At 42.0% G+C, this 14,584-nt stretch overlaps 1 protein-coding gene across 6 annotated transcripts in view; it reads left to right on the top strand.

The window, feature by feature from the left end:
* LOC121300900 (small conductance calcium-activated potassium channel protein 2-like) overlaps positions 1 to 10,080 on the top strand; it is a 43,506-nt gene extending 33,426 nt beyond the window's left edge. For 4 of the 6 annotated variants that reach the window (XM_041229873.1, XM_041229869.1, XM_041229874.1 and 1 more), the window contains 6 exons: positions 1,481 to 1,622; positions 3,229 to 3,339; positions 3,877 to 4,004; positions 5,539 to 5,547; positions 7,972 to 8,041; positions 9,013 to 10,080. In XM_041229873.1, the coding sequence (XP_041085807.1) occupies positions 1,481 to 1,622; positions 3,229 to 3,339; positions 3,877 to 4,004; positions 5,539 to 5,547; positions 7,972 to 8,041; positions 9,013 to 9,297 (745 nt within the window). In that variant the 3' untranslated portion in view covers positions 9,298 to 10,080. The remainder of the gene's footprint in view (positions 1 to 1,480; positions 1,623 to 3,228; positions 3,340 to 3,876; positions 4,005 to 5,538; positions 5,548 to 7,971; positions 8,042 to 9,012) is intronic. The other 2 variants (XM_041229871.1, XM_041229870.1) reach the window with 2 other exon arrangements.
* Positions 10,081 to 14,584: the final 4,504 nt, after the last annotated feature.

Below are 14,584 nucleotides of genomic sequence, written 5' to 3'. Positions count from 1 at the left end.
TATACTCCAGTCAGTAGCTAAATGCTCTTCACAATATTCACTGTTTCATTGCCGTTATTCATGAAATTTGCACATTTTGACATTTTCGGATCGTATCTTGGATGTGCCCAGTGGGCACAATGTCTGGAAAGAGGGTCTTCTTGAACGAGTCCCTAATGGACATCCTTCGATCAAGCAGACAGTGAGATGGACACTGGAAACTCCTTAAACAAGAGTGATTTGGCTGTTAGATGTGAAGCTTTTTTCAATCACACTCTTCCCCTGCACACCTTTTAAATGTTCCTTGAGAATGAAAACAATGCTGAAAACTGCTTTGCTGGACATTGCTCAATCGCCACACTTTCAGAACCTTATTTCCATTTTTTTTTATTTTGCTTCATTCCGCTTGTTTAGTTATGATTGTTTTGCCTTTTCATTCTTTCCTATTTCCTTTAAGTGCCTTCTTCATTCTCTTATCGAAGCACGCCTACATTAAAACACACCCTACAGTTCCATTTTCCGGTCATGTGGTTAAAGATACTGATGGTCAGGCAGTCTATTGTTTCTCACTGGCTTGAGGAAGTATGCTACTGCAACTGGAGTAGCATTGAGAGGCTTGTTTACTGTACCGTCTCCTTGAGCGAGAGACCGTGTAACCCAGGACAGAGATTTTAATAATACAATCCAATTCAGCTACACAATGATTCGGAAAACAATACATATGCAGCCTGGTTAGCAAACTGCTGTGTATTCTGAATCCTCACGAGGCATAATCAAGTATAAGCAAAGGTTATCAGCACAGCCCATCAAACTCTTCATCTTAACATCTGGAGTTGCATGAATTAAGATCCATGTTCAAATGGGAACGTCTGTAACAAAAGCTAACAGAGCTCATGGATTTAGCTTGTCTCTGTTCTTGTCTCGAGTTCGTTCTTGTTTAAGAAAGGGACATTTGTTTTTGTGGAACAGTTTTCCTTTTCTATTAGTAGATAGCTCTGTATTCCTGGTTGTGCCGATGGGGGAGAGTTTTAGGAAGCGCATCTCCTGTTGTGATCTCTTGGTCTTTTTTGAAAGGCATAATTACAGGACTGTGCAGCCGTTTTTAATAACGAACAGTAAGGGTTGCATCACAAATAATAGTAAACAGATCATTATTCAGAACACATTTAAGGTTTCAGTTCACTGCTGGAGGGAAATATTGAGAGAAATTATTGGTTCTTGAAATCAAATCATCTGAAAACGTTTGGATGCTAACCAGGCAAGAAATGAAATGTCAACTTTACATTTTCACTGTGGCTGTTCGACATAATCCCCTCCCAACATAAAGGCCCACAAGCCCAATTGTCCAATGTGCTCAACAGGGTCTCAGTCCTGACCCCAAAAGCGTTACATGCAAAGTTTCTGTGGGGGTGGTGGTGGGGGTGATAGATAGTTAGATAGATAGAAATTTAAATACATGTTTAGTTTTACTGACTGAGTGTTTTTGTCCTTCGTTGCCCAGGTATCATGACAAACAGGAAGTGACTAGTAACTTCCTGGGAGCCATGTGGCTAATTTCAATAACCTTCCTCTCGATTGGCTACGGAGACATGGTGCCTCACACTTACTGCGGGAAGGGTGTCTGTCTGCTGACAGGGATCATGGTAGGTAGAGCTTCACTCAAACCCGGGTGTCTGAATGAAATGTGCACTCCGCAAAAAGATGCCACTGAAAGTTAGAACTGTTCTAGTAGTGTACTTCTAAAGCCATTTCATTATACTACTACTTGTTATTATTATTATTATTATTATTATTATTATTATTATTATTATATATTTCTCAGCAGATGTCGTTATCCAGGGCGACTTACAACTGTTACAAAATATCACATTACAAAGTATTGCATTATAAAATATCACATTACAAAGTATTGCATTATAAAATATCACAGTACAAAGTATTGCATTATAAAATATCACATTACAAAGTATTGCATTATAAAATATCACATTACAAAGTATTGCATTATAAAATATCACAGTACAAAGTATTGCATTATAAAATATCACATTATAGAATATCATAATAACAGAAGTTATGAAAGTACAAAAAGATCAAATTAAAGAGAAATTAGAAAAAACGTGAGTACGGTTACCTAGAAGAGTAAAATCAAATACAAGATATAGTAAGTAATTACAGTTAGGAGCAGTAGTTGAATGCTGCAAGGTATGAAGCAGTTCAGTGCAAGTACAAGCTGATGCAAGTACTGGTACAATTGGGTGCCATGTAGTCCAGTAGAGTCGAATGTTGTGATGTCTGCAGATGCTGTCTGAACAGGTGTGTCTTTAGTGGCAGAAATACAAAATATAGTATTTTCATGTGACAAACAACTTTAGTTACAGCGCAGTTAGATCCACAAACAGCTGACAGCTTTACCTTCTTGCAGGTCCTGGACCTTAACCCTTTTGATTCAGCTCCCTCCTTATTCATTACGCGCACACAGTTTTATTTCTTCAGGGTTGTTTGTCTTAATGTTTTACTTACAAATGTGCATGGATCCCAAACACTGACACTTGATCTGAGGCATTTGGAAGTACAGTAATCTACGCTTGATAGATGCTTCAAAATAATTAAAAAGAAATAAAAGCAATGGCTTGTTTTTTTGTCTTCTCCTGTAAAGTGATCTAAATGTTATATACCCCCCTTTTTAAAATCTGATAAGACGCTATGAATAATTAAAAGCACGTAATCCAGATGGCACCTAGGCTGTGCGGGAATTAGGGAGGGGAAAGGGAGCTAATTGTGAAAGTGCCCTGAAGGAAACTCCCAGTGAGCGGGTGACAGAGAAGCTGGAAGAAAAGGGCCAGTGCATGGAAAAGTAATACCTGCTTCTCATCTGTCAGCCTTTCAAAATATATATATATATATATATTTTTTTTTTTTTTGCTGAATTCAATGCAAATGATTTTTATTGTAACCCGGTTAGTCTCCTAACTTATGTGAAGTAAAAAAACAACAACATACAATAGTAATGTATTATAACTGCCTGTGAAAAGCCAAAAAAAGGCATATTGATACCGTGCAACTTGGCAGGAATGTATTGCCGTGTTTCTCAAGTCAAACTTCTTATAAGCAGTTTCCTCAGGCATCGCGCACTGTTGAATCAGAGCAGGTCCTATATTAGTTTATCTCGAGTGGCATTCCCTGAACTGAACTTGCGCTGGGGCTGTGTTGAATAAGAGACTCTGCAAGCCATGGCTGTCTCCCCAGGGGGCCGGCTGCACAGCGCTGGTGGTTGCCGTGGTTGCCAGGAAGCTGGAGTTGACCAAGGCCGAGAAACACGTCCACAACTTCATGATGGACACGCAGCTCTGCAAGCGGGTGAGTGATCACCCCTGACAGCGTCGCCATGCCTTGCTTTAACATCGTAATGATTGCCAGCCATGGCTTTGCACTGTACTTGACTGTGCTTTTACCACGTTGCCACCATGCTTCTCTATAATACCTGGTGCTTGGCCAGGCTTTCGTATACTTTAGTTTGCTATACCTTATTGTAGGGGTTAATCTGGGAACAAAAAGGAATAATTGAGAAAGAGGGGTAGCATTTGTTTTTTGTTTTTTGTTCATTCAATTCATGGAACAGGAAAGCCCCTTTTTTAATTGTATATGTTACGCACATTTAAGCAACCATAACAACCCTTTTTAAAAAAAAATTATATGGCTTATCATTAGAAAAATTAAATTCTCGCCTGTCAGAGAAAAAGGTACCGGTGTGGTCCGGCACAAATGAACCCCTGCCTTATTGTAAACACACAGCTACATGTTAAGCTAATTATTCTGCTAACTATTCTGCTGTTACCGTCGCATAACTCTGTCATCTGTCTCACGTTTTTTTTCTTTTCTTTCTTTCTTTGAAAGGTAAAAAACACGGCTGCAAATGTACTCAGGGAAACGTGGCTCATCTACAAATACACGAAACTGGTGAAGAAGATTGACCACGCCAGGGTGCGCAAACACCAGCGCAAGTTCCTGCAAGCTATCCACCAGTAAGTGTGCAGGGCTGAGCAGCGGAGGGAGGAGGGGTGGAGGGAAGAGCAGCACAGGGGGGGGGTGGAGGGTCAGACAGAAGAGCAACCACAGCCAGCTAATGAGCCAGAGTCTCAAAGATCAGCAGAAAAAAACTAAACACTGCGGGAGAAATGTTTTTGGCAGTTAGGACCATTTATTGCAGCACAGTGTGAAAATAAAGACAAGTGCAAAATGTTCCTTGCAGCTAACATGAAATTTTTAATCTTGTAAATTGAAGGAGAGCTATTGAATTATACACTTGAGAGATTACACTGACAGCCAAAGGGAAAAGGACAAAAAAAAAGGCTTACATAGAGGTGACCCCAGAGTGACCCCATCCTGCTACATAAGTTCAAATAGAAAGGGTTAACGTTACTTATCCTCACAACCTGGGGGGGCTAGTGCAACTTGGGAGTAACCCTCACATTCTCATATGCAGGGTCAAAGATCAATGGGTTAGACTATTTCTATAACCTTTTTAAATGTTTGCTTATTTCTTTTTATGAAACAAAATAACAGGTTTTTTTTTTTCATTTTAGAAAAATTGCACTGGAGCATAAACGTAGTTAACGTGGCAGATTTTTTACAATTTTATTTGGTGGATATTTGTTTAAAAAAACTTACTTAGACTCAGTTCTGTTTCTGGGCTGCAGAGAATGTGCACCTTCCAAACAACGATGAGCAGAGTGCAAGAAGATTTGTCTTGAGAAATCACCGATCCCAGAATTCCACATTTAAAATAAGCCTTGTGTCTTCTGTAGTCTAGAGAAGGGGTCTCCAATCACGTCCTTTGAAAGAACTCCCTTTGCAGAATGTTACATGAACCTAGACAATGCTGATTCTGCTTCTGAAAACCCCGTCCACCCCCGTGCAGGCTGTCTCCACGAGGGGGGGAGGGGTTCAAGTTCAGTTTGACATAGGGTTAGCTCATGTGTGGAGGTGCCTTGCTTTTTTTTGCCATAGTGATATGTGCTGTTGATCCCTCTCACAGACAACACAAGCCTACAGCCCAGAAAGAATGGGCTTGTGCTCAGCGTTTAGGAATCCTAGCACAGTTGCCCCACTGTGTTGCAGATTGACTGCAGAGAAATCACAGACAATTGTTAATGAGTGCATTTTAACTGTAAATCATCTGTTGTATTGATCAGAAAAATCTGAAGAATTTCCATGTTACAATAGTTCAAACGATCTGCAGTTGCTGTGCAGTCAGGTCACGCTTTGCTGCATTTAATGAACTTGTTCTTTATTTGGAGTTTCACAGTAACCCTTTTGTTCTGGATGTTTTTTTTGTTTGTTTTGTTTTGTTTTATCCAAATATTTTATAACCCCCCCCCCCCCCCCCCCCCCCCCACCCAAAAAACAGTAGAAGGTGGGTTTAGGATTACAATTCTGGGGGGGGGGAGGTGCGCCCCTGCTGAGAGTGAGAGAGCTCTAACAGTTAATCTGTTTGTGTAAGTTGTGTTTTTTAAACTTGTGTTGTGTTTTTGTCTTTGTTTTGCTCAATCACTGCAGAGCTCAGAAGTAAGTTGCGTCTTTCGTGTTTTGTCTTTTGCTGTTTCTAAGCATGGTTGACATGCATGAGGTTTGGAGCTGTGAAACTTGGGAACGCTGATCTTTTTTTTAAATACAATTAAAAAAAAAAGAATGAGGCTTTGGTTGCAGAGCCTGCGTTCAGCATCTTTCAGGCTCAAATTACCCAGCCTGACCAGATCCATACATCAATAAGTCTGCCCTGATCCATGGAGCCCATAACCTGACCAGATCCATATAATCTACAGCGTAAATACATTCCGCAATCATCTCCCCCAATACTGAATCTTATAATCACTAAATAATCAATCAGCTTACTCTCCCCACATTTATACAAAGCCCCCAATCTATCCAAGCAACACAGTCACATACAATACTCAAACCCCACATGTCCACGCAGTTTTCTACTGCACAGCCATATAAAACAACTAAATTGCTTCTTTGTCTCCATTGCCGCTCAGAAGTACATACGTTTTTAAATAGGTTTAGCTGTCACCTTGTAATTTCAGTGAATCGCATACTATTTCAATGACAAAATCATGATATACTACTCAATGACCGCTGGTCGAATACTGCTTGTAAGTAACGTATTTACTTGGCTTCAGATTGTTAGACAACTTCAAATACACAAGTAAATGCAGCTGTACTTAGAAGTACCGTTCTAGTACTAAGTAGTAATCTATGCAGCAGTGACTTAGCAGTAGTGATTTGTAAGATATACTGCCCAGATCCATGGAGCTATGAAGAGCCTGGGCTGGGTGTGAGATGCTATGGAGTTCTGGGAAGATGCATTCCAGCAGGGACCATTCCAAACAGCACAGGGGCTTGGGGTGTTCATCATCACAGCCTGGGGGGGTAGTGCTACTGGGGAGTAATGGCTTGCATTGGGACTTTTATGGTCAACACTATCTGTAGGTCATTCCACAGTAAATTAACAGGCAATTTAGCGCTGTTGAGAAAGAACTGCATGGTAATTATGTACTTGATCGAGGGTGAAGCTGTGGGTTTGTTAATTACTCAGTAACAATACCCCACTTCACTCAGCATCCATTCAATGTGATTGCAATGCAGAGCTGATTCCTCCTTTTACTGCATGGCCACAGTCATAATGAAAAGTCACAGAAGTACAGCATGTGATTATCAAGAACATCTGTATGTGCTTGAAGGTAATGATGATTGTGCATTTAATCAGAAATTGTATGCAGTTAAAATATAATGTACTTAAAACATTTTTTATGTATTTCCATGATACAGGATTGTAGATAGTAATACATACTGATGTGTGGATAACAAGACTTTAGATGCTACAGTGTACAAAGTGAAGATATAGTAAGCCTGGCAGTGCTATAGGGTGTAGATACAGTACAGTACTGTATAGACATGCATACATATAGAAATAGTGCAGTAAACGTAATAGTCACTGCTATACCAGAGTAGTGTATTTGCAAAGCGCTGTCCAGGTTTTGTTTCTTTGCTCCCTTTTAAGACATGTTTAAAAACACAATGGCTTCAAAGATCATCGGACATCTCCACTGCCTATATTCTGCTGTCTTTCCCCTTGCTATCCCTGAGTCTGGGAGAGACGGGCTGGCACACTGGTGGCTGGTATCCCCAGTTAAACCATGGCACACATTCCGAGGTCACCTTATAGAAGCTTAGTTCAAATCCTATGGGGTCCAGATATTGCATGTTCCTCAAAACCCCTGTAGTAACGTCAGCACTGAAATGCAGTATATCAAGGGGTGTTCCTAAAAATTCCTAGCCTGACACAGAAGCAGTGCAGATGGGGCCAAGTCCCTAGTGTTTATTTTTAACATGACCACCCTTAGAACTTGATTTGAATTGAACTTCAGGTATAGAGCATGGTGAAATCATGGTACAGCACAGGCAAGCATGGTAAACAAAAGAGCAGTATGGCAAAGCAGTATGAAAACGGTGGAAAGCTGATTAACTGCATAGTGTAGTGAGCACAGTTACACTGGTTAGCTTTTCTAAGGGTTCTGAAAGGAACTAAAAGCATTTTGGCCCTGCTTTGCTCCTCAAACCTGAGCCCGCGCCACCACACCCCATGCTATCACTCCAGTGCCACGTGCCTACCCTCCAGCTCTCCAGCGCTTGTGTGTCATTGCACCCTCTGACATCATTCTGATTGAACTGTGGGCATGCTCGATGCCATGGCTTAACACAACGCCCGCGAGTGAGGCTGTGTGGGAATGGGAACGGATGGAAGCAGCAAGATGTTTGAATGCTCTGAAAAGGTTTGCCTCTTGTTGCAGTTGCATGCTTGGTATGGCAAATCTAGACTGGGAATGTTTGCATGTGGACTAATGCATCAGTGTCTGGCCAAGGCTCTCCTGACAGTGTGGTGTGTTACTCTCCCCTCCCTGTCCACACCCCCTCAACCCCTCCGCTTAGACTGCGCAGTGTCAAAATGGAACAGAGGAAGCTGAACGACCAGGCAAACAGTTTGGTGGACTTGGCGAAGGTGGGTATGCAAGATGTTCATCTTTTAATAAAGCGAGTTTGGAGAGGTGAAACCAGGAACGTGTGTTGACCTGACAAAAACAAGATTGAGTATCCCCCCCAATTAAAAATTCATGGTTTGCTTTTTGCTTCTCATTAAAAGTTTATTATAAGGGATTTGTTACATTAAATATTCCTTTTGCAGATGGGATATCTAACTATACACTGAGGACTGTTGTAATTAATTTTTATAAATAAGCAAGTTCTTCAGACCCAGATCATAATTTCAAGACTTTTGGCAAGATTTATTAAGCTTTATGTTCCAATGCAAAGTTTGCACCAACTAGAAAGAAACCACTTGAATTTCCACCAAAATATGTGTGTTGTGTTCTTCTTTTAACACAAGCGGTAATGCATAGCAAACCCTATCTATCAGTGGTTTACAAAAGTATTGCTATAGGTGCATTAAAGATGAAATTACAGTACAGTGTCATTCTAAAAACATTTTGACTCATGCAACTACATGCATAATACAGCTTTATTAAAATGTTATAAATTCTGTTGTCATAGAATGGGGGTGGGGGCAGGAATTATTATTTTTTGTTTTACATTTTAATGAAGTGAATAGAAAACACAGATTAACTAAGATTTCAAACATAGCAAGCAACAGTTTAACGCACATGCACCTAAAATGGTTTCTTTTCTAGTTTTGTAAAAAGTTGTACTTTTCAAATGAATTAATGAATGGTACAAACACCTGAGTAAAACCTCTATATATAGCCCTCGCTTTAAATATAAACATTCCCACTTTTCTCTCCTAGCTGCTTGCCTTTCTTGTTTTGTTTCTTTAGAAATACTAAAAAAAATAATAATAATAATAATAATTAAATGGCGTGACATTTCTATTTCATAGCTCACTGTGCAATGTTAAAATGAGCTGTGATTCCTATCCTGCTAGCTCTGGGTGACGTGGTGCTTGTTTTCTCCGTGCAGACGCAGAACGTGATGTACGACCTGGTGTCGGAGCTGCAGGAGCGCAGCGAGGACCTGGACAAGCGCATCGGGACGATGGAGGACAAGCTGGACTCCATCACGGGCAGCCTGCAGGCCCTGCCTGGCCTCCTCAGCCAAGCCATAACACAGCAGCAGCGGGATCTCCTAGATGGCTTTGCGCAGCGCTTCAGGCCGGCTTCGCTGGGGTCCGAGAGGTCCTGGACCCCCACTAGGCACCGGCGCTCGCCCTCCACCGCGCCACACACCTCCTCCGACAGCGGGTAACCAACCACCAGGACGACAACAGCGACTGAAAAACAAGCGCTCCAGACTGGAATAAAAAAAAAAAAAACAGTGAAGAATATGGTTTATGTTTAGCCATTGTATGGCTGTTCAAGTTAGCTTTTTTGTAAAGCCCTTGTATAGTTACTGACTGAGTTCAGGGTGCTGGGGTGGAGCTGGCTATCACACCAGATGAACCCTAAAATAAAAAAAACTGTACCATGCCAAGGCTAGGCGCTGAGGCTGCCCCACAAGGGGGGAGCTCCTTGGCTGGCACAGGAAGCAGAGAGCACAGAGATGGGATACGAACCTGGATCCAGGTGCTACAGACTTCCTTCCTCCCTGCTCCTCCCTGTCAGGGTTCCTCTCTACGCAGGAAGGAGGCAGCAAGCCACATCCACAGAGGACGTGCTTTTCCTACAGAATTGAGAAACAGACCCCGCCCCCTTGCATGTTTCAGTGCACCTGGGGGCGGGGTTTACCCATACAAAGCTTTGTCCATTGGGGGAGAGGGTGGGGGTGCGGGCAGCCTTTTCTATTTACAGAATTTCAGTGCAATTTTGTATCCATTTAACGAGGATAAAAGAAAATAGAATTACATGCATCTCCTTTTTAACAGGGTCCTGACAGCAGAAAGCAGTGACTATACTAAAAAAAAAACACACTTCTCTAATACAAGAATAAACACTAACATTATCAATTACTTGTTCAAAAGGTGTGGCTTATACACACGAAGATAGAAGGGAGGGGCTAAGAACTTCTCTTTCCAATCTAAGTGGCAAAGAATAAACATGTATTTAATTAATTTATTAAGATTTTATTAATATTTATTTAAATTATTAGTAATTAATTTATTAAATTCTTATTGGTCCTTTAGGTCAACCGAGGTCTAAATAAACTCGCAAACCTCTAATATATTTTGCTCTTCTTTTACCAGAATAATAAGACCCGTACTGATGCAGACACATGTTCACAATAAGTATTCATTGTTTTACATAATAATAATAAATAATAATAATAATAATAATAATAATAATAATAATAATAATAATAATCAGTGCTCCAGATAAGGTTTTGGGTCGTTGAGTTATTTATTCTCCAGTTTAAACCCTAAAATGCAAAATACAGTACCTGCTTTAATGCTAGCTTATGGGGTATTCATTACCGTTAACCAAAGCCTTACATTTTAACTGTAATGTTAATTTAAACTACTGTACAAAAACTTGGTCTTATTGATTCCTAGTCCTGCCTTAATAATAGTAGTACTGTTGCTGCTCCAAACAGAGAATATTGTATATGTTATGTAGATTTACCTTCCACAAATTCTGTTGACAGATAGGTAAACAGGTTGGTCAGGCTGAGAAATCCAGACGCCAGATGCCAGTTCACCAGTCACAAGCACGCATTGCAAGTGAAAACGCTTGACTTATTGGTCATGTGTTTCTGCCAATTCCCAGCCAGGCTACAAGCTGTCCTGTCGTTTATCTGGCTACTGCATGCTTTATATTCACAATTTAAATATCATGCCAAATATTTTCAAAGTGTAAGAACTTATCTTCAAAGTACGCAACTTATCTGGAGCGCTGATTATCCCCAATAAAGAAAAGATTTACAAAAAGGGATTGATTGAAGTTTAAAAGCACTCTTATAAACCAGGTTACAAATAGGGCATGTGTAAGTCAGCAAGCTTTGGATCGCCCTTGTGTAAGTCCATGCCAGTAGCTGGTGCAGGACTCTGATACGCTATGCATTCTAAGTTAGCATAAGAGGACTGGAAGGCTGTGAGGTTTTTCATCAGTACTCTGAGATAAAGCCCCATACCATAAAATCTAATGTGAGAACAAGGGGTGAGCTGTCCATTTTCATTCCATCTCCTAATACCGCTGTGTTCCTGATCTATTTCGTCAAATATCTCCCAAAGAATATAAAAACATGCTCTCCCTTTTCAGCTCAAGCAACAGCGTTCTTTTTAACAGTCAGGGTGCTGGGTTTTGGTGGGTCGACATCATTTCTAACCTTTTAACCACAGAGATACACACAAACATGCAAGAGTTCACCAACAGAGCCAAAACAGCAGGGAAAAAGAGACAAACACCCCGACTGGGAACTGTGAAATTTAAACCTGAATGTATTGTACAGTAATCTAGAACTGTTCAGTCTTCTAACATGGAAAACTAAAAACATTTCAATGCTTCAGTGTCTTGCTGTCATATTCTGTATTATAATGAAACATGAATTCACTGTGTCTGCTTATTATATTCTTCCCATAGTTTGCTGTTTAGCATCGGGTCAGTTTGGCTCAACTCTTGCGTGTTCAGTTCCAGATCACTGTCAAAAAATCCCTGTGATTTTGGTTAGATTTTTTTTTTTTTAAAGCATATTTTTATGCTTAAAAAAAGTACAGAGTTCGATTTACTCGTGCAGAGTACAGGCATTTAGTGCAGTCCCAGGTGGAGGGTTTTGGAGGATACTGACCCTATTCTTGGTGTGTCTGCAGACAAGGGGGTGGGGCAACGGTTATATTAATAGTGTCCCGTTCCAAACACTTGCAAAAATAATAATAATAATAATAATAAAAAAAATCTTCCCAAACCTTCCAAAAAATGCTTGAACACAAAGAGACAACACTGGAACTGATCAGTGTGAGAGAATTACATGGCCAAGGCAAACCAAAGCCATCGACTGCAATAGAGCGTTTGTACACCGCCAAAGTGGCGAGGAAGGTTGGCACGCACTGTATGTGGGTATGCCCTCAATGAGGGTGCCACAGTAGATACACAAGATTGGGTATCAGAATTCAAGAATTCAAGGCTAGAAATGGGCAGCCTTGATCTAGCGCCAGGCACACTTGTGGATTAGAGAACGACCCTGATACGGAGCGCTCAGAAACGCAGAGACTAACAACGAATGCCCGCTAACACCAACTATCCAGCCCAACAGAGGGAGTCCCCTTCAACCAGCTCCAATAACCCAGCCCCGCCCCATGCCCCTTCCCCAGCATTGCCCCAGCATTCGGATTCTGATACCAGAATCCAGGGACCTTTAAAAGCCAAAAGTCACAGTAATGTAAAATAACGGAAGCAAGTAAGTATCTATTAGACCGTATTATTTCTCGGTAGTGACATCAGATGATTTATAATTTTTTAAACAAAATCAAAAAATCAAATGTATAATCACTGTTTTATATACACTGCCACATTATGCATATCTAGTAGCACTGGAATAAAATACTGTAATGAATGAACACCGGTTGCCTTACTCTTATTTCTCAGTAGCTGGGCTGCTTACTGCTTTGTGAAAATATTAACATTGAGGTTCTCGTGCAGCATGGGGACAGCAGCGACACTAGAGAGCCATTACCTGTAATATAGTGTTGACAAGCCAGTGCAGTGTGACTTAGGAGCCATCCAATTTAAAACGGTACAGAGAATTCAGCACTGGGAGAGCTGAGAGCCAACAAATTCAATGCAGCATAGAAAACGTATTGGTACGGCGCGGTGAGTTTAGAGAGCATGAAAAATCAACACAGCATAAAATGCATGGGAATCTATCAACAGACTCACAGTTTAATTGTTCATATGGACATGCTTGTCTCTCTTCTTCCTTACACTGTTGGCAAACCTTCTCCACACACACACACACACACACACACACACCCCTCACACATAGAGTGTGTCTCTTTAGCGGCACAGGCGTTCAGATCTTAACAGTAACCGCGCAGTAACCACATGGCACGCTGAGCGAGCAGATGGCACACGCATTCTGCACCAAAACTGCACTGCTCACATCCATCAACCTGCCCCACAGCACTCATACAGAGAGAGAAAGGGAGGGAGGAAGAAATAAAGCATGGGAGACTAATAGTGCGAGATACAGAGAGAGAGAGAGAGAGAAAGAGCCCCTCCCTCCGTTGAAAACCTCCCCCCTTGCTTGACGGGTGTCGTGAAGTATGTTGGACCCCAGAGAGAATGAGGGGGGAATCTATCAACCTGCCCCACAGCACTCATACAGAGAGAGAGAGGGAGGGAGGAAGAAATAAAGCATATTTCGTACCCTCGATTATACGCTCTATGTGAGGAGAGAGAGAGAGAGAGAGAAGACAGAGAGGAGAGAGGGAGAGAGAGAGGGGGGGGGGGGGGGGGGGGGATCTATCAACCTGCCCCACAGCACTCATACAGAGAGAGAGAGGGAGGGAGGAAGAAATAAAGCATGGGAGACTAATAGTGCGAGATACAGAGAGAGAGAGAGAGAGAGAGAGAGAGAGAGAATGAGGGGGGGAGAGAAGAGGGGGGGGGGGGGGGGGGGGGGGGGATGGATCAACCTGGGGGGGGTGTCGTGAGTATGTCTGAACTGCCCCACAGCAATCATACAGAGAGAGAGAGGGAGGGAGGAAGAAATAAAGCATGGGAGACTAGAGAGGAGAGAGAGAGAGAGAGAGAGAGAGAGAGAGAGAGAGAGAGAGAGAGAGAGAGAGAGAATGAGGGGGGAATCTATCAACCTGCCCCACAGCATTCATACAGAGAGAGAGAGGGAGGGAGGAAGAAATAAAGCATGGGAGACTAATAGTGCGAGATACAGAGAGAGAGAGAGAGAGAGAGAGAGAGAATGAGGGGGGAATCTATCAACCTGCCCCCCAGCTCTCAAACAAAGAGAGAGAGGGAGGGAGAAAGAAAGCAAAGGAGAATAAGTGTGAGATACAGAGAGGGGGAGAGAGAGAAGGAGGGGGGAATCTATCCGTATCCCACACAATACGAGGGGGGTCAGGGAGTGAGAGAGAGAGGAGAGAAGTGTTTTTGTAATAATTACTCTCAGCTGTGCAGGGAACCTGTTTCTGTGCTAGTATGAAACTAATGCAAAATTCTGCGTGCAGGACACCCCTGTTTAATGCCTGACAGGGAAAGAGAGAAAAAGAGAGGGGGGGGGGGATTTATCAAGATGAGAATGAGAAGAAAGGAGAGAAAAAGAGTGGAGAGAGTGGGTGATAGAGGAGAGAAACAGAGTAATAGACAGAAAACAAGAGGGATGAGAGTAATTTAGAGACATGGTAATAATAGAGAGTTTGAGAGGGAGAGAGAGAGGGGCTTCCTGCTTCTTCAGTCTGCACATGGGGGGGTGGGGGGGGGGGGGGGAGTCGTGACAAAGCAGTGCACTGAGAAACACACACACACGCTAATACACACACTGACAAACAGCACACACACACACACACACACACTCAGCGGGGAAACAGGGAAACAGGCAATCTCCCAGACAAGAAAGTGAGAGACTGCAGGATGGTAACAGGGCGGGG

Source organism: Polyodon spathula, chromosome 26 (genome assembly GCF_017654505.1).
Source record: "Polyodon spathula isolate WHYD16114869_AA chromosome 26, ASM1765450v1, whole genome shotgun sequence".
Lineage (NCBI taxonomy): Eukaryota > Metazoa > Chordata > Actinopteri > Acipenseriformes > Polyodontidae > Polyodon > Polyodon spathula.
This window is presented reverse-complemented; position numbering and strand designations above follow the sequence as displayed.